This window comes from Budorcas taxicolor, chromosome 25 (genome assembly GCF_023091745.1).
Source record: "Budorcas taxicolor isolate Tak-1 chromosome 25, Takin1.1, whole genome shotgun sequence".
NCBI classification, from domain to species: Eukaryota; Metazoa; Chordata; class Mammalia; order Artiodactyla; family Bovidae; genus Budorcas; species Budorcas taxicolor.
In genome coordinates, this window is record NC_068934.1 from 29,903,611 (window position 1) to 29,921,848 (window position 18,238).

General features: G+C 52.6%; 3 protein-coding genes across 6 annotated transcripts in view; 2 read left to right on the plus strand and 1 right to left on the minus strand.

Moving 5' to 3' along the window:
• FAM118B (family with sequence similarity 118 member B) overlaps positions 1 to 3,205 on the plus strand; it is a 48,464-nt gene extending 45,259 nt beyond the window's left edge. For 2 of the 3 annotated variants that reach the window (XM_052661663.1, XM_052661664.1), the window contains exons 7-8: positions 2,195 to 2,254; positions 2,481 to 3,205. In XM_052661663.1, the coding sequence (XP_052517623.1) occupies positions 2,195 to 2,254; positions 2,481 to 2,494 (74 nt within the window). In that variant the 3' untranslated portion in view covers positions 2,495 to 3,205. The remainder of the gene's footprint in view (positions 1 to 2,194; positions 2,255 to 2,480) is intronic. The other variant, XM_052661665.1, reaches the window with a different exon arrangement.
• Positions 3,206 to 3,247: 42 nt separating this feature from the next.
• SRPRA (SRP receptor subunit alpha) lies at positions 3,248 to 9,621 on the minus strand. The gene is made up of 14 exons (XM_052661662.1): positions 9,408 to 9,621; positions 8,710 to 8,793; positions 8,251 to 8,414; positions 7,721 to 7,884; positions 7,305 to 7,464; positions 7,020 to 7,173; positions 6,706 to 6,797; positions 6,486 to 6,604; positions 6,282 to 6,368; positions 5,806 to 5,978; positions 5,495 to 5,708; positions 4,687 to 4,850; positions 4,504 to 4,602; positions 3,248 to 4,340 (listed from the first exon to the last, which is right to left on the minus strand). The coding sequence occupies exons 1-14, from the start codon at positions 9,522 to 9,524 to the stop codon at positions 4,212 to 4,214; spliced, it is 1,920 nt and encodes a 639-aa protein (XP_052517622.1). The 5' UTR covers positions 9,525 to 9,621; the 3' UTR covers positions 3,248 to 4,211.
• Positions 9,622 to 9,875: 254 nt separating this feature from the next.
• FOXRED1 (FAD dependent oxidoreductase domain containing 1) lies at positions 9,876 to 17,763 on the plus strand. Of its 2 annotated transcripts, none has more exons than XM_052661914.1 (11): positions 9,876 to 10,015; positions 12,086 to 12,306; positions 12,968 to 13,078; positions 13,548 to 13,666; positions 14,592 to 14,686; positions 14,967 to 15,068; positions 15,431 to 15,507; positions 16,142 to 16,302; positions 16,401 to 16,530; positions 16,771 to 16,875; positions 17,077 to 17,763. In XM_052661914.1, exons 1-11 carry the CDS (start codon positions 9,931 to 9,933, stop codon positions 17,329 to 17,331), a joined length of 1,461 nt encoding a protein of 486 aa, XP_052517874.1. In that variant the 5' UTR covers positions 9,876 to 9,930; the 3' UTR covers positions 17,332 to 17,763. The 2 variants fall into 2 exon arrangements, with proteins under 2 accessions (XP_052517874.1, XP_052517875.1); XM_052661915.1 differs by having other exon boundaries at positions 12,086 to 12,279.
• Positions 17,764 to 18,238: the final 475 nt, after the last annotated feature.

The window sequence follows — 18,238 nt, forward strand, 5'->3', positions numbered from 1 at the left end:
AAGCAGTTTGCCAATCTTTCTTGGTGATGTTTTTTGCTGTCCTTCGATATTCCAGATTCTTCTACTGTTTGCCCATAGGTGGGACTCTCAGTAGGCTTTTCCACTGGGCAAGGAGTACATACGTTGTTCTTTTGATCTGTGTTCTGGAGATCTTCTAGCCAAGGAAGATGCTAACGTGGAAGAGAACAAAATCCCACCGGACAGCTCTTCCTACACTAAGTCTTTTATTGACAAAAGTCATCAGAAGTATTGTGAAGCCGCACAGATTGTCCTTAGCTGCCTGGGATTCCTAGCAGAGCGACTCCCCAGCAGAGCGACTCCCCATGAAGTTATCACTCATTGTTGCTGCTGCTGCTGCTAAGCTGCTTCTGTCGTGTCCAACTCTGTGTGACCCCATAGACGGGAGCCCACCAGGCTCCCCCGTCCCTGGGATTCTCAAGGCAAGAACACTGGAGTGGGTCGCCATTTCCTTCTCCAGTGCATGAAAGTGTAAAGTGAAAGTGAAGTCGCTCAGTCGTGTCCGACTCCTAGTGACCTCATGGACTGCAGCTCACCAGGGTCCTCCATCCATGGGATTTTGCAGGCAAGAGTACTGGAGTGGGTTGCCATTGCCTTCTCCGTACCACTCATTAGGGTATTGTGAATTGTTAAACATCAAGGATTTTCTGTGTGGCCAGGGGCTTTAATTAGAATGGTCAGCTGAAGTTTGTGATCTGAAATCTAGCAGAGCAGTTTTAGGTTAAAAGCACTTCAAGTCAAATTTACCTTCCATCCACAGTTACTTTTTGAGTCTATAGATAAATACCAATGAGAGGTCAGAGGTCTTTCACTGCCTTTGTTTTATAAACCTGAGCTCTTGCTTTGTACCGGGCACTGTGCTGTGTCCAAACTTTTGCATAGTGAAAATTACTTAGGTTGAAAGATTCTGTAGGCTGCAAGTACATTTATTTCAGGAAAATCAAGTAATGGGGAAAAGAAGGTAATTCTTTTATAATTCACTACTATCACAAAAGCAGTTACTTTGGTATATTTCAGTTGAGTTTTCCTTGTGCATTTCCTCATGGTTGTAAACAAAATCTATATACAGTCCTGGTACTTTTTAAATTCAGTGATATATATCATACATCTCCCCACATGGCTGCAGTCTTCATAGCCAGTAAAAGACTGTGTTATAACCCACTGTCACAGTTACCTAATTATTCCCCTGTATTAGGCAATATCTAGGTTTTTTTCTACTGTAAGCACTGTTGCAGTGAACACATCTTCATCCCTGGAGTTTTTCCTTTTGCCAGTAATTTCCATAGGCTGGATTCTCAGTATAATTACTAGGTCAGAGGTAACATTTTATGGCTGATAAATACTGCTCTAGTGTTTTCCAAGAGGGGAGTCCCAATTTGTGTGTTTGAGCGCTCTTGCTTATTTCCACTCCAGCTGTCCGTGTTTCTGTCTGTCCTTTTCTCCCGTGTATTCAGTTTTAAGCTTCTTCCTACACACATTATTCCAGTGCTGTCCAGCAGAAATTTTCTGCGCTGCCTGAAGTATTCTATCATCTCTGTCCAGTACTGTAACCACAAGCCACACGCGGCCATTGAGTTTTGAAGTGTAGTTAAGTGTGACTGAGGAACAGACTTTTTTCCTTTTTGGCCACACCATGCCGCTTGCGGAATCTCAGTTCTCCAGCCAGAGATCGAACCCACCCCCCGCAGTGGAAGTGCAGAATCCTAACCACTGGACCTCCAGGGAAGTCCCCGAGGAGCACAGGTTTTAATTTAGAACTAAACAGCACGTGTGGCCAGTGGCACTATATCAGACAGCAAGGCTCTAAGCCCGTTCTGGGGGGTTAGCTCAGCTACTAGTCCCTCTTCTGCTTGGTTGAATTTGCCCCCTTGCATGCTGCTTCCTGTCCTCCCCGGCTGGAGTAGTTTTACCTAAACATGGCCTTCTGGACTAGTTAGGGACACACTTGTTTTTGCACAAGGAGTGTTAGTGCACTCAGGGCCCTCAGTGCTTCCCTGTCATCTAGTACAACAGTGTGAAGATGAACCTGGTTATGCCCCTGCCTAGCTGTGTGTTAGGAATAATTCCATCCTCGGTCAGACCACATGCTTTCACCTCCCTTTAGTTGGTTGCTTTCCTGTTGCTGAGTTTTAGCTGTTCGGTCATATTGTCTGATACTTATGTGTGTTCTGTTCAGCAGGGATCGTGAGAGAAGGCCAGCTGAATGGCTCGTCTACAGCACACAGTGAAATAAGAGGTATTCTGTTTCCTGTTCTACCATTTATCAGCAGAAAACGTTTTCCCAGAGCTCAGTTAAGACCTTGGAGAAGAATGACTTGGCTCTCCTACCAAGTCCGTTCACAGGTTTCCTAGTATTTGGTGTCTTGTCCTCTGAAGGGTTAAGCTTGACTTCAGTTTCTGCAGCTTAAGGTGGATAAACCTGAGCTGTGAAACTTCACTTACCATCTTTTTTCTCTCTGCAGACCGTAGTACCTGAGAGGGCTAGAGGAACCGCCACCATTAGATCAAGCTGTCAGGGCCTACCGTGGAGTGTTTCACAAGTGAACTTACAAGAACCCGAAGCAGCTCCTAGGAAGTACCAATACCAGAGGCTGAAAGCTGGGGGTTAGCGGAGATGTCCAACTTAACCCTTCATGCCCGCTCGTTCCTCTGCAGCCTGTTCCAGTTCAATACCCAAGTGACAAGGGGCCCAAATGGAGCCCCCACCCCACCTCAGGCTGAACAGGCTGTCTCCACACAGCAGGTCAACAGGACGTTTCCACCAACCGTGGCTGCAGAGGACTTGGGCTCCCGACGCCACGGGTTCGCTGTGGCCCTTGTGGCAGTTTTGTACTCTATACTTGGTTTTTCAATTAAGCTTAATGGCTTTTTTAAAATATGACTTGAAGCTCTAGTTTTCTAGGCCTTTTACAGTGTACAGTATTTTACATAATTGAGCTGTAATATTAAAAGCTTCTTCATTTACTTCCCAGGGCCCCAGCTCTACTTTGAGTCACTTTAGAAAACTCCTGACCTGCAAAGGTACAGGCCGAATTTAAATTTTAAAAGTTCTATTCTTGCACCCTGTGGGGAAGGTGATCTCATTCTCAGGACAAGCGCAGATTTTCACCTGATTCCTCAACATTGTCAATCCCCGTTTCTCTTTGTGCCATGTACCCTAGAAACTCTAGTTAGTGTGCTGTGGGATTTTAGTTTTGAATCCTTTGTCAAATGACTCCAAGACCTAAAAGGCAATTTACTTATGAAATTTATTTTCTCATATAAATTATGTATTTCTCTGGGCAGACAGCCTTCACCTTATTGCACTAATAGCACATCGGTAATACCAAGCTACAGGACAAGTCTTAACAAGGTCTGTATTCTTCAACATAGCACTTGTCTACCAGGCACTGTAGAGGAGGATGAGGAGCCAGGATCCGCTCGGGAGCAGAAGGCGGAGGGGGCAACATGTACCCCTTCTGACAGTTGGTTTTCTCCCGGGAAGGGGAACATGCAAAGTTACATGTGGATTCTGGAAGTGGGAGGAGGTCTTGGAGGCTGAGAAGCCCAATGCAACACTGCAGCGCAGCTCCTGTTACTTCTGTGGGAGGCGGGGACCCCTCTCACTCATCTGTAACGCATCACTCTGGCCTCGCTGAGGCTTTGGGGAAAAGGGGAAGGGATCATTGAATTAGCAGCAATTAAGAAGAGGCCATACACTGCCACAGTGTGGGGGTGTTATCCTGGCCCTGCAGACCTGAACGCTGTGTATCCTATGGAGAGGGGCCATCGAGACCCAGAGCAGGCTCTCAAGCCTCTTCTCTAATGGAGCGGGGGACAATGCTCGGACGTCCCCGTGACCACACTAACTAGCAGAGCTCTGGTGTTGGATCTACTAACCGTTGGTCAAAGCTGTAATGAGACCGAGTCTGTAGGCAGAGTGAGGGATGCTGGATTAGGAAGGGGGAAGAGCATGGGGGTGGGGCAGGGATGGGTAGTGGGCAGTGACTGTAACATGATTAGGCCCTCCTTGCAGATGGAGGCTGGGCTGAACAGAGAGTGGGGTTAGGAGGGGCTGCAGGCCCCGGAGCCCCCCTCACTCTGCCTTTGAACTACACTGAAGACAAGTTGCTCACATACTCTAAAGCACATTCTTGATACAGGGATAGGGACTTTGGGGGAAGCGGTGATTTGGTTATCAGGCAAGAGCCACATTAAGCCTTCATGAGGGCAGCCACCACAGCCTTGGCGTTTAGACTGCGTAGGTCACAGTAGGTCTGGCCAGTGCCCACGAAGACGATGGGTTTGCTTGTGATGTAGGTCATAGAAATCGCAGCTCCCACCTGAAGCAGAGACAGGATACCCAGTCATCTCTGGACCCTGCCTTTCCACTCCCTCAGCAACAGGAGGCTCCAGAACCCATGTGCCCTTAGAGCCTCTGCTCCCCTGTGAAGGACAGCCATTCCCCCTCCTGGTCCCACTTTGCCCTGTATTGTCCACGTTTACCTTGTCATCAATGGTATCAAATTTGGTAAGGACAATGCCATCAATGAGCCGAGGTGTCTGGGCCAGAGAATGGTCAGCCAAGGCTCTGTTGAACTTGACCTGAAAGGAGAAATATGATATGAATATAACATACCTAACTGGCCAGAGCTGAGGTTGGGAAGAGAACCAGGCCCAAGCCCTCACCAGCTGGTCCACAGCCTCGTTGCCTACTAAGGCCTCCCCCACAAACAGCACCAGGTCGGGTGTGTTGACAGTGATGAGCTTGGCCAGGGCAGTCATCAGGGGAGCGTTGTCTTGCATGCGGCCAGCTGTGTCCACCAGCACCACATCAAAGCCTTGGTTACGTGCTTGAAAGAAAAAAGTGGTCAACTCAAAACTCCTGGACTGTTAAACTCATTTCCAGCTTCCTCTCAACAGGTCCTAAACTGGCCCTATTAAAAGTCTGCCTGTTTATTTTCTTAGGTTCTGAATCAAGTTACAAGGTGATGTAAGAAACAATTTCCACACTCTGTCATTAAGCATATTTAGGGAAAGGAGAGCAGGCAGGTGTGTGTGTGTGCACTCGGTGTGCCTGACCCTTTGCACCTCAGTGGACTGTAGCCCACCAGGATCCTCTGTCCGTGAACTTCCCAGGCAAGAATATTGGAGTGGGTTGCATTTCCTCCTGCAGGGGATCTTCCCGACTCAGGGCCGGAATCTGCATCTCTTATGTCTCCTGCATTGGCAGGCAGATTCTTTACCACTGAGCCACACCTGGGAGGCCCTAGCAGGAGGATAAAGGTGACCAAATATTGAGGTAACAAAACGAATCTGTGAGGTTTGCCTGCAACTACACATGTTACCCCAAAGTGCAGCATGGCATGGCATATCACTAATTCTGAGCTGCTACTGAGCAGAAAGTTGGTGGTAGGGTAACCCTGGTCCTCAAGTGCCAAGAGAACCCCCGGAGCAAAGGGGCCCATATAAGCTCCGCGCTTCCTGTGCACTGTACCAAAGGCAATGGCCTCCATGGCAATGCCGGCAGCATCCTTGCCATAGCCCTTCTCAAACAACTGCACCATGGTGCGGCCGCCATGATTCTCGGGGGGGTGCAGGGCGCTCAGGCGCCGGGTGTGCGTACGCAGCTGTTCCACAGCCCCGGCACGAAACGTGTCGCAGGCAGCGATGAGGACACTGAAGCCATTCTCTAACAGCCAGAAGGAGATCTGCGAAAGAGGCAGAACTGTCAGCCAGCCCCAGAGCGGCAGAGAAGGAAAAAGTAGCAGAAACAATGTCAGACTCAGGCTGGGGAACGGCACCCACCTTGGCAAGGTTGGTAGACTTCCCCACACCGTTCACACCACAGAAAGTGACCACGTAAGGGCGCTGATGACGCTGGGCATCCATGATGTCCCGCAGCATGTCTACGCGGCGCTGCGGCTGTAGAATCTGCACCAAGGACTCCTGCAGAGCTTGCTTGACCGTGGAAGTCACCGCTGGGGGTGGGGCAGGGAAGTATACCCATGAAGCCCAAGTCAGGTGCTCCGAACACCTGGCATCTTGCTGAGCTAAAGGGAACTAGGATCCTGCCCAGGAATCCACACCGTATCTGACAGCCCTAAGCACCTGACAGGTAATTGATTCAAATCCTCTTAAGCTAGATGTCATGAACACCTGAAGTCTAAGTAAAACAACAGAGATTTAGAGATTATAGTTTGTCAAAAGTCATGCACGTAATAAGAATGGTGGTGACTTCGTAACCTCCACCCAAGCACTTCCAGGTCTGGGGAGACACTTACTGCTGAACGTCCCCATCACCTTCCCTTCCAACTTGTTGGCCACGGATTCACAGAGCTGGACTGCGATGTCTGCTGCCACGTTCTTAGCTAAGGAGGGGGACAAGCGTGGGTGAGTGCCCCGGCAGGAGTGAACGACCCCCATTACAGCCCTTCTCCCCAACCATCCTTACCCCTCAAACACGAGTCTCCCCTGTTCTGACTCACCAATGAGATGGTCACGCATCTTGTCCAGCACAGACTCCATGTCTTCACGAGTCAAGCTCTTGGAACCCACAAGGCCCTTCAGCATCCCAAACATGCCACCCAGAGTGCCCTTGGTAGCACTGCAGGCACAGAAAACCACAGATGCACAGAAAGCCAGCAGGCATCAGCAAGTCCTATCCCTTCTGGAGCCATACCCGCCACCCGCCACCAAATCCCATACCTAGGTTTGGCGGAATTCTGAGCAGCTCCTTCATCATCTGAGCTGCTGCAGTCCAGATCCTGCAGCTGCCTCCCGGGCCCAGTCCCTCGAATCTGGAGGGTGTGGGGAGAGGAAGAAGGGATCAGGAAACCATGAGCTGGCGGGGAGGGAAGCCTGGAGTGACCCTGTCCTACACTGCTCTGCCCCTTTGACTCCAGAAGCTCCAAATGTAACCCACCCTCTGGCTCCAAGGAATCAAGGGGACTGCCCTCATCTCCTTCCTCCTCTGCTTCTTATTACCGGTAACCCTCACTCGGGCCCCTGCTACCTCTTACCAAGTTGATGTCCTCGGGTGGGGCCGCTTCGGGGGCTCCGTTGGTGGTGGGAGTGCTGTAGTCCAGAACTTCCTTGTTAGCAGAGCCTCCCAGTGCCCACACCCGGGGTGCCTTTCTGCCCTTCTCCTTGGGAGCATCTGACTTACTGGACTTGCTGTGAAGGGTTACAGTACAGAGGGTTATGGTGGAGAAGCAGGAGAGGCAGCATCCACCTCAGAGACAAGGACTCCCTTGCCCCCAATGTGTCTGGATAGCAAAAGCTTAGGGCAAAGCTGGGCTGCTCACCCGGACTTCTCCATACCCCTCCCATGCTTCTGAATGAACTCTTCCCGCTTCCTGCGGATCTGCTCCTCTTTGGAAAGTTCCTCCCCGTTCTCAGGTCCTACTGGGAGACCCGACTTTTCTGCGGGGGCTGCTTTGCTAGTAGCCAGAGGGCCATCAGAACCTGTCAAGGAGAAAACTCACTGAAAAAAAAAAAAAAAAAGACCAAATTCCTACAAAATAGACAAATGGGGAAAAGTCTCCCAGATCATTCAGAGAAAACTATGAAGAAACACCTGGAGGATCACTGAGATTGGGGACGATAACGAGGGTGGTGGGCACCTGGGCCAGGGAGGCAAGCAATGACGAAGGGAGGACAGGGAACCACTTCAGTGCCGCCTTAACTTCTCATGCCCCTGGATGTCCAAGTTCAAACTCACCTTCCTTCTTGGCCCCCTTGTTTTTTTTGTTATTCTTGGCTTTTTCCTTAGGCTTTTCACCCCGTGTCTCAATCATGGATCTCACAGGTTTCTTGGCCTTTTCAGAATCTTCAAATTTCTTCATGGTAGTGGGAGCACGGATCTTACTGCTCTCCTCTGCTTCACTAAAGAGAAAAGTTTGTGCTGAGTCACTTCAGTCGTGTCTGACTCTTTGCGATCCATGGGATTCTCCAGTCAAGAATTCTAGAGTGGGTTGACATTTCCTTCTCCAGGGGATCTTCCCAAGCTAGGGATCAAACCTGGGTCTCCCACATGGCAGGTATTCTTCACTATCTGAGCCACGAGGGAAGCCCAAAGAGAAAAGGTGGACAGTCTAAATCCAGGGGCAGGGCCCTCACACCAAGCAGGCAATCAGAACTGGGAAGCCAGCTCAGGAGCCCCTTTCAACCCACAGCGTACTACCCACTCTTGGGAAGGAAGGGAACTCATCAAGTCTCAGAAATTGATTTTGCAGAGGGGAGGCCTCTCACCGAAGGAGCCGCAGAAAGTCATTCTGGAAATCGAAAGTGCCATTCAATAGACTTAAGGCACTCTGCTGTTGGATCTCAGTGCGGTACTTGTCTCGAAACAGCCGGTGAACGTCATCTATCAACTTGTCCACATATGTCAGTGTTAGGATCTTCTGAAAACCTACCTGTTCAGGGAAAGGAACAGAGCCAGCAATCTGTTTACATGCCAGTCCAGAACAGAGGGAAGCCAACTTGACCCAGGCCTCCAGGGACTGGCTCAGCCCCCTGGCCGGTTTCCCTGACCTGAGGAGCAGCCAAGCCCTCTGACTGGGCCCAAGAGCGGCTTCCCTTTCCCCCTCCACCCTCCTTGTTTTCTCAGTTACTTCATCATAGACACTGGGTGTAATTAATCAGGATTTTCTGAATCATCAGGACTGCCTGTCAAAGTAATCGTTACCCCTCTAAAATACACTCACTTACCACAAACACCAACTCAAACTGGTTGTCCAGTTTATACTTGAGAGTGAGTGCCTCATGGGTGAAGGAGTTGTTACCTCCTCTCTCCTGGAAAAAGAGTATATCTCAGAGTTCAGACTGTTCCCTCAAACACCTGGAGTTGGGCCCCTTCGGGAAGGAACCAGACATTCCCCTAAACTCAAACCTGTCCCCCAAGGCAAAAAGATTCAGGGACACTGCTCTCCAGCATTCCACCTGGGAGAAAAGTGTAGACACCCAGCTGGGGTCGAGGAGGGGAAAGGTGGGAGGGACCGACATGTGCGAGCGAGAAGGGAGTCCTCATGTAAACAATCAGGTTTACCGGCAGTCGGACACTATCTACACTTCTTAAAAGACGTTCTTTCATCCTTTATCCCACCCAGCCTTTGCGACAACAGAAAAGCAAGCCGCTGGCAGTGAAAGTGGGGAACGAAAGGAGGTCTCAATAGACTACGGAATCCTGCCAGAGTCCCAGAAAGCGGAGGGGGGAGGGGACATCACAAAGTTGCGGGATGGTCTGATAGGAGCGGGAGAAAGAAGTGGAGTCCCGGCTACGAGCGAGCGGCCAGTTTGAGGTGGGCCAACAGGGTGAGAGGGAGGCCCGGGATCAGTCAAAGGGGACTAGGGGTCGGGTCAGGGGGGAGGGGGACAAGCCTGGAGTTCTGATCCCGCGGGGGCGGTACCTGCAGCAGCACGGAACGAATTAACGCGTTAACGGGCCCGGTGCATGAGTCGCTCACGCCCTGAAAGCACCAGAGAACAAGCCCGCCTTTGGAAAAAATGGTGAAGAAGTCGAGCATGGCGGCAGCGGGAAAGGAGCCGGGGCCGGCGCCGGGAACTCAGGCCTCGATCGCTGCCGCTTCCTGCTGCGCCAAGCGCGGGACACGTCACACCAGCGGCCCCGGAAACCGGCGCAACCGCACTTCCGCTCAGCGCCGCCCGCAACCCTCCCAGGCTCCGCCCACGGCGCGCAGGACTGACGTAGACGCCCAGCTGGCCAACGGAGGGTGGGGGCGGGCCTGGGCGGGGCTCTCAGCTTGTCACCGGAGGGACCGACCGCCTATAGGGCGGAGGGGCGGGTCCCGGAGGCGTCGCTGGCCAATGGGAGTGCTCGAATGAACGACTGGCGGCGCGTTGCTGTGACTGCAGGCTGGGACTGTACCCGGGTAGGGTGCTTCTCTCCTAGCGGCCCGGAACAGCAGGGCCATGCTTCGGAGGGCGCTGGGGCTCCGCCTGGGCCCGTGCCTCTCCGGACGGGGGCTAGGCACATACAGAGGAGGCTCTACTCTGGGTAAAGTTGAGGGCAGCGGAGGGTATCGTGGTTCTGGGGTGTCCCCCGTCTCCAGCCTTGTGACCTTCAGGACTCAGAATCCCGGCCCACGCTGGGAAGACAGTGGGGTCCCTTGGAATAGGGGGTAACCTTGCCTGCCGGAGCTTGTAGAGCCGGACAGGGGTATGGATCCCAGAGTTGCCCTTCTCAGGTGACATATCCCAGATCATTCTATCCCTGAGTTTGCCACCAGAATTGGAGCCAGGCTGATTTATTGGTTGCACAGAAATTAATGCACGCACGATACTGTTCTGTGGCCGTGAGGAGGAAAGAAGAGAAAGAAAGGATTCGATACACGTCCTGGAGGTGTCTGAAGTGTAGCTGGAGAGGGTAGGCTTCCTAGACCAGTTGAAAATTGGAGAGAAGCCAACTAGGACGATGTCCTTCACTGCCAGTAGGTAGTGCCAGTAGCCATACATGGAACAGGTGGGAAGTGAGATCAGCCTTGAAAGATGATGTTTACTGGCCCAAGGAAAGTGTGAGTTCCAGGTTCTGGAGAACTGAGCAAAGGTTAGGAAAAAGTATCGTTTTCGTGCAAGGAATTAGCAAAGGCCATCTGGATAGACAGTTGAGTTAGTAGTATGAAATGATGGGTAAGGTTAAGCCCAGATCAAGGAAAGACTCAAATGCTGAGAAGAGTTTGAACTTGGAACTGGAGACAGTGACAGAAGACTTGGAAATTTATGAGCTTGGTGTGAAAGACAAAAAGATTCATGTATTCGAGGTATTTATTGAGCACTTAGGATGTGCCAGGCACTGTGCTAGGCTGGAGATTTGGTGGAGAAGGTAGACGAAGCACAGTATGAAGCAATCACAGATGAGTTTAAAGTTGCAAGTATACTGCATGTTGCAAAAGAACAGTTCACTGAGCTGCGAGATAAGAACAGGATTACTTGGCATAGTCTAGGGGAGGTCAGGAGTTCCTGAGAAAATGATAACCGAGCTGAGATCTAAAGGAACCAAGGAGTTAACTGGGCAAAGAAGTGGGCACAGAGTTTCAAAGCAGAGAGAACACCTGTGTGGGTCCTCTGTGGCAGAAATGAAGGGGTGAGGTTGGAGGGTTCTGGGAAGACAAGGTGAACAAGGGCTAGATCGGGCAGTGTCTCACAGGCCATGTGAAATCTTTTGAACCTTTATTCTTAGAGTGATGGAAAGCCATGAAAGGTTCTAAGCAAGAGAGTGTTTGATAGATTGATGTTCAGAAGAGGTCATTCTAGCTATGATAGACTCATTGGAAAAGACCCTGATGGTGGGAAAGATTGAAGGCAGCAGCCAAAGGGGGCGACAGGATTAGATGGTTGGATAGCATCACCAACTCAGTGGACATGAGTTTGAGCATGCTGTGGGAGTTGGTGATGGACGGGGAGGCCTGGTGTGCTTCAGTCCACAGGGTTGCAAAGAGTTGGACATGACTTAGCTATTGAACAACAACAAAGCTGTGATAGAGGAAAGAAATTGGGGGGTAGGACAAGAGGGGAATGAGTGGAAATGGGAGCTCTTAATCATTGTGGTTTGGTCCAGGGCAGTGGTGGTAGAGATGGGGAAAAAAAGGGGACAGATTGGAGAGAGATTTAAGAGGCAAAGTCATAAGAGCTTGATAACAGACAGGACGTGAGTGTAGATTTGCTGGTGGTGATGAATATCCAGGAGAAGGTGCCACTCAGAGGTCCATGCTTCTGAGGACCCTGTGGCTCTAGATGTGCCAGGACCTATTGGTCCAGAAGCCCAGGAGAGAAACGTGTAAGTCCCCTGGCCTAGGGAGAAAGTAGAGAGTGTTCATTTTAGGAAGCTGAATCTTGCAGTGCTAGGTATAATGCACTCAAAGGAAGTGAGACTCGGGCACAGAGACCATGAGGCAAAGCTGTGGAATGCTGCTGTATGCCAGCTGACCTTGTGAGGACTAAAAACTCAGTGTCAGTTTAGGCCTCTTTTTCCTGTGCCCATCTTCTGACCACGACACACACACACACCCAACCCTGCCTCTTGGAAAGGAGATGCATGGCCCTCTCTGACCATAACTGCGTCCCACAGACTGGGATGGAAAGGTGTCGAAGATCAAGAAGAAGTTCCAGTCCATCTTCCCTGGCGGGGCTTGGAGCCCACTGTATGACACCAGCCACCTGCCCCCCGAACGCTCAGATGTGGTGATTGTTGGGGGTGGGGTGCTTGGACTGTCTGTGGCCTACTGGCTGAAGAGGTTGGAGAAGCAGCAAGGTGCCATTCAGGTGCTGGTCGTGGAGCGGGACCACACGGTGAGGTCTGGGGTGGGGCAGAGTCAGGCAACTCTGAGTCAGGGGCAGGGGAGGAGAAGAAAGGCTGAAATCTCTGAAGGGACAGGACTTTGGCCCTTGTTGGGAAATAGCCCCAGGTTCTTCCTCAAACTATTGACTTTGACAAAAAGGTTTTTGCTTTTGAAAGCAAATTTCACAATGTGTGTTTTGAGATCTCAGAGGTCTGGCCTGCATTCAAGCTGTGATCAGCGCAATTATTACAACCCCCTTGCAGGCCTCATTGCTTGCTTCTGAGGTTTTTGTGCTTTAATTGTTCCTGTTTACCACTGCTGGCTAGTCACAGGTCTTGCTCCATTGGCCATGTCCCTCTATTTTCCAGTTAGTAGAACGAAATGTCAGTCTCCAGCCTTGGACTTCAGGGCCATTACCATTTTGTAACATTTTGTATGAGGGCGTCCCGCCTTTTGATGCCTGACCCTCTGCTCTGTACCTATCCTAATAAGGATTTTAATGACCATTGTCCTCACTGCCTTCATTTGGGTTTGTTCACTTCAGCTCCTCTTAGATTATAAAACCTGAAGGTAGGACTCCCCTTCACCTTTGGACATGTGACTTTCAACCTTCACGACAGTATTCTGCTCACGCTGGACAGAGCCCACCTTACCTTCTCTCGTCTCCGCAGTATGCCCGGGCCTCCACCGTGCTCTCCGTGGGCGGGATTCGCCAGCAGTTCTCATTGCCTGAGAACGTCCAGCTCTCCCTCTTTTCGGCCGAATTTCTACGGAACATCAATGTGAGATTGGGGGAGTGGGGTTGGCGACCCCTCCTTTAGCCCAGAGAGGCGGCCAGTCCTGCTGGCAGGGGAGACAGGCCGCTAGGAGTTGGAAATGCCAGTTTTCTTCCCAGTGGCAGTGCCTGGAGGGGGCTTTTCTCTGGGTCAGGACACTGAGCTGAGGGTTGTGGTGAGAAAGCCAGAAAAGCGCTCTCCCCTTTTTTTTAAAAAAAAAATATTTATGTATTTGGCTGCACTGGGTCTTAGTTGCAGCATGCAGAATCTTTGATCTTTGTTGCATCACGCAGGATCTCTAGTTACAGCTGGTGGGATCTCTAGATGTGGCATGTGGAATCTAGTTCTGTGAGCAGGGATTGAACCTGGGCCCCCTGCGTTGAGAGCTCAGAGTCTTAGCCTTTGGACACCAGGGAAGTCCCACTGCCTGCCTTCTTGAAATCAGTTTCTTGGACGAGCTTTTCTTTGCACACAGGAGTACCTGGCGGTGGTCGATGACCCTCCCCTAGACCTCCAGTTCAACCCCTCCGGTTACCTCCTTCTGGCTTCTGAGGAAGGGGCTGCGATCATGGAACGCAATGTGAAAATGCAGAGGTGGGCGCCTGGCACGGCCTCCACGCTGCATCTCAGCCACCCTCTGACTCACTTTAGAGGCCAGGGTGATAGAGCTGATGAGACAGGCCCTGCTCCCTAGGAGCTCAGTCTGTCAAGAAGATGGACATGGGCAGACCTCCGGTGTCCCGTGCTAAGTGCTGTATCCAGACATGGACAGTCGCTGTCACAGTGGTTCCTAAATTTCCAGGCAATGAGAACTCCCCAGGACACATCCCTCCTACCAAGTCCCACGAACCCACAAGTGTTTTTGCTAATAGCCAGAAAGTAGCACTCGTAAGCTTTACAGGGGGCTCGTGTCAAAGGCTATGGGGTCTCATGACCAGCCAGCCAAGAGCAGGCATCTTCACCAGATGGTTCTATGACTTTCACTAGTAACATCAAGTCATGTCCTAAATGCATTACAAATATTAACTCATTTAGTTCTCAGAACATCCCCATTTCCCACGTGGGGAACCTGAGGCATCCGGAGCTAGTAGGTGGTGGCGCCAGGATTTGAACCAGACTGCCTCGTCTGGTTTGATCTGAACCAGACTGCTCGTGTGTGTGACCTTTGGGCACCCGTGATGCTGCCTTTGGGCATCAGGGTCGCAGAGGGAACAGTTGTGTGGTGAGCAGCATTGGAAGGTGGACTGGGAGGGCCCCCTGAGCAGAACAGAGTAACCCTCCCTGTCGTGAAAGCACAGGGAACAGTTAGGGGGTGGCAGGGGGCTTGGTGTGGCCAAAGGGAGTCTAGGGTGTCAGAATGGAAAGGGAGGGCAGAGGCTGAAGAGTCTTGGCCAGGCAGCAAGGAAGAGTGACGTGGGTGAGGTGACTGTGGAGCCAGGCCCACCCTTTTCTCCCTCCTCCCCCGCCCCCATACACACGCTCACCGAGCATACATGCGCAGACCCACACATTCCTCCAGGCAGGAAGGGGCCAAAGTCTGTCTGATGTCTCCGGAGCAGCTTCAGAAAAAGTTTCCCTGGATCAACACAGAGGGAGTGGCTTTGGCATCATACGGTGAGCCTTGCTTGGAGAGGGGGTCAGAGGTTGAGGGGTGCCTCAGGGTGAGAGGTCCCAGCACCCCGCAGCCAAGTCAAGGAGGAAGGCTTCCCTCCTGGCCAGCGGGACCTGCCCCGGGCCAGGCCAGCTCTCTGCCCTTTCGTAGGATCCAGCTCTGGTGCAGTTGGTCGATGTGACATTCCCCAGGTTACGAGCCCCGAAGAGTCAAGGGGTGTGGGGAAAACAACAGGAGAGGAGGGTCCTACGCCCCCTTCACGCATCTTCTTTCTCCTCACAGGGCTGGAGAACGAGGGTTGGTTTGACCCCTGGTGTCTGCTCCAGGGGCTTCGGCGAAAGTTACAGTCCATGGGGGTCCTTTTCTGCCAAGGAGAGGTGACGCGTGAGTCTGAGGCCCGGTGCCTGTGGCTTATGTCCTCTGCTGGCGGGTAGGCCAGCCCACGCCGGGTCTTGCCTGCACACACAGGCTGAGCAAGGGGAGTGGGGGCTTCTCCCCGGGTCTGGTCCTAAGCATCCTAACTCCAGCTCCTAAGCAGATTTTTCCATGACTCGTGAGCTGCTTGAAGTTCCAGCATCATCCTATCCTGTGTGGCCAAGTTCGTCCTGGCTGCCCTGTCCCTTTTGGCTTCAATGCCTGTAGGACAACTCCCAGCCTTCAGCTTTCTGTCCTTAGGGAACCAGTGGAAGCCCCATTTCCTTCCTCTTTGAGGCCTCAAGGACTTATCTTCTTCCCTTTTTCTGCAGGTTTCATCTCTTCATCCAGCCACATGGAGACTGCCAGCGGGGAGCAGGTGACTTTGAAAAGGATTCATGAGGTCCATGTAAGTTCCCAGCCTAGGGACCTCCCTTAGCAAAGTGCAGAGTGAGGAAAGTCATGACTGTCCTTGTGTTTATGCATTTTGTTTAAATTTTTTTAATTATAAGGGAAAATTGCTTTGCCATGTTGTGTTGGTTTCTGCCATACAACAACGTGAATCAGTTGTAATTATATATATCCCTGCTTTCTTGCGGAGAAGGCAATGGCACCCTACTCCAGTACTCTTGCCTGGAAAATCCCATGGATGGAGGAGCCTGGTAGGCTGCAGTCCATGGGGTCACTAAGAGTAGGATATGACTGAGTGACTTCCCTTTCACTTTTCACTTTCATGCATTGAGGAAGGAAATGGCAACCCCACTCCAGTGTTCTTGCCTGGAGAATCCCAGGGATGGGGGAGCCTGGTGGGCTGCCGTCTGTGGGGTCGCACAGAGTCGGACACGACTGAAGCGACTTAGCAGCTGCTGCTTTCTTGATCCTGCCTGCCCCCTCCCATCCCACTCCTCTGATGGTCGCAAAACGCCAAGCTGGGCCCCCTCTGTTAGATAGTCCCTTCCCACTCGCTAGCTATTTTACACATGCCTGTGCTTTTGATCTTCTACCCACTTCCAATGTGGGTAAGCTGAGGCTGGGGTCTGCAGGTGAAGATGGATCACAGCCAGGAGTTCCAGCCCGTGGAGTGTGCCATAGTGGTCAATGCAGCGGGGGCCTGGTCTGGGCAAATCGCAGAGCTGGCTGGTGTTGGGACTGGGCCGCCGGGCACCATGCAGGGCACCAAGCTGCCTGTGGAGCCGAGGAAAAGGTGACTCCTCCAGGGCTCGGCAGGGGGTGGCTACACGAGGGTCTGGGTTGGGGGGGGGTCACTGTTCTCGCCACTTCTCACGCTGCTGGTCACGGCAGGTATGTGTACCTGTGGCACTGCCCCCAGGGACCAGGCCTGGAGGCACCGCTCGTCGCAGACCCCAGTGGAGCCTATTTCCGCCGGGAAGGATTAGGCAACAACTACCTGGGCAGCTGTAGCCCCACAGAGGTAAGCTCCGTGGGGCCAGGGTGCCGGCGAAGAGATGGAGAGCGGGTGTCACTCAGGAGTCAGGCTTCCTGGGAGGGCCCCACGTGGGTACTGATGTCACAGTCCCCTCTGGCTTTGAACTGGGGTCTCTTTCCCCCCAGCCCCTGCCCACCAAGGGGACCGACTAAAGAGGTGGGTGACGTCTGGATCTGCCCTTGTGTCCTGGACAATGTCAGCCCTGTCCCCACCTCTCCCTACCAGGAGGAGGAACCAGACCCAGGGAACCTGGAAGTGGACTACGACTTCTTCCAGGAGAAGGTGTGGCCCCGTTTGGCCCAGAGGGTACCAGCCTTTGAGACTCTAAAGGTAACCGGACTGAGACAGATGGCCCTGGAGCCTCTGGGCCTGCTCTCAGAGCCTGCCGGCCGCCCCACACAACAAGGGCCTCCACTTCACAACGGCTGAGGACCATTCTGTGGGCCCGCTCGGAGGTGGTAGAGGGTACCGGGAGTGAGATGGGGTGCATGGGCAGCCCTCCCAGGAGCCCCACGTCTCATGCCCCTGCAGGTCCGGAGTGCCTGGGCTGGCTATTATGACTACAACACCTTTGACCAGAACGGTGTGGTGGGCCCCCACCCCCTTGTCATCAACATGTACTTTGCGACGGGCTTTAGTGGCCATGGGCTCCAGCAGGCCCCTGCCGTGGGGCGGGCTGTGGCCGAGATGATGCTGGAGGGCCACTTTCAGACCATCAACCTGAGCCCCTTCCTCTTCGGCCGCTTTTACTTTGGAGAGAAGGCCCAGGAGCACTGTATCCTCTGAGCTCGGGAGCGCCTCACGGGCCCACCACCCACTGTGTCACCCTGGGCTCTGATCCTGGCCATGCTCATACCTCCTCACAGCTTGGGCCTCCCCAGCACCAAGCCAGGGTCTCCTCCACCCGCCTCTCGTCCAGGGCGCCCTGCCCCATATGGGCCCAGGCCCACGCTGACGGAGAACGATGGGCCGGGACCCCAGGATTGATCATGGCCCAGGCTGATGCCTCTCACCAGTAGCCCAGCAGGACAGAACACCTCAGGGGATCTGAGCACCAGGACCCAGGGCTGGCTCCTTCCTGGTACCAAACCAGAGAGACTGCTTCTCCCTGTCTCTGCAGAGCCCAGCAGAGCCCAGACCAGAAGCAACCTGGGGCAGCTTGGCCCAGGTCTGTTGACTTTTCTGTTTACCCTGCTTGTTGATCAATAAATGTGATTAACTCCTTCCTTTTAGCAGTCCTCTGTCCCTTTGTCTTTTCACCTAATGGCAGTCGCTTTTGAAATAGCACCCTAGCCAAAAAAAAGAGATGGAGGTGGCCCTCCCAGATCATCCGTTGGGAGAGGGAGGGAGGAGAGGGCGGTTGTGCTGCCTGGAGGGACAGTGGAACCCCTGAGTAGAGGGTGGGTAAGCGCCAGGACTTATCAAGTGAGCAGAAGAGGAAGAGGCACCTGAATGCGGAATGAATGCAACAAACTCGCTGAAACACAGGAAGGAAGTTGCCGGGGGCAGGGGGCAGGGGGCAGGCTGAACCCAGTATCTGTGTTAACCCTATGAGGCTGCCTCCTTCAGTGTCCAGTATCCACTCACTCTTCCTTCTGTACAGACACCCCACCTACAGTCGGAGAAAAAAGGCCTTCATCTGGCTCCTCCTCCAGCAGCTACTTCCTCCAGGACTACAAATGCTGCATTTGTT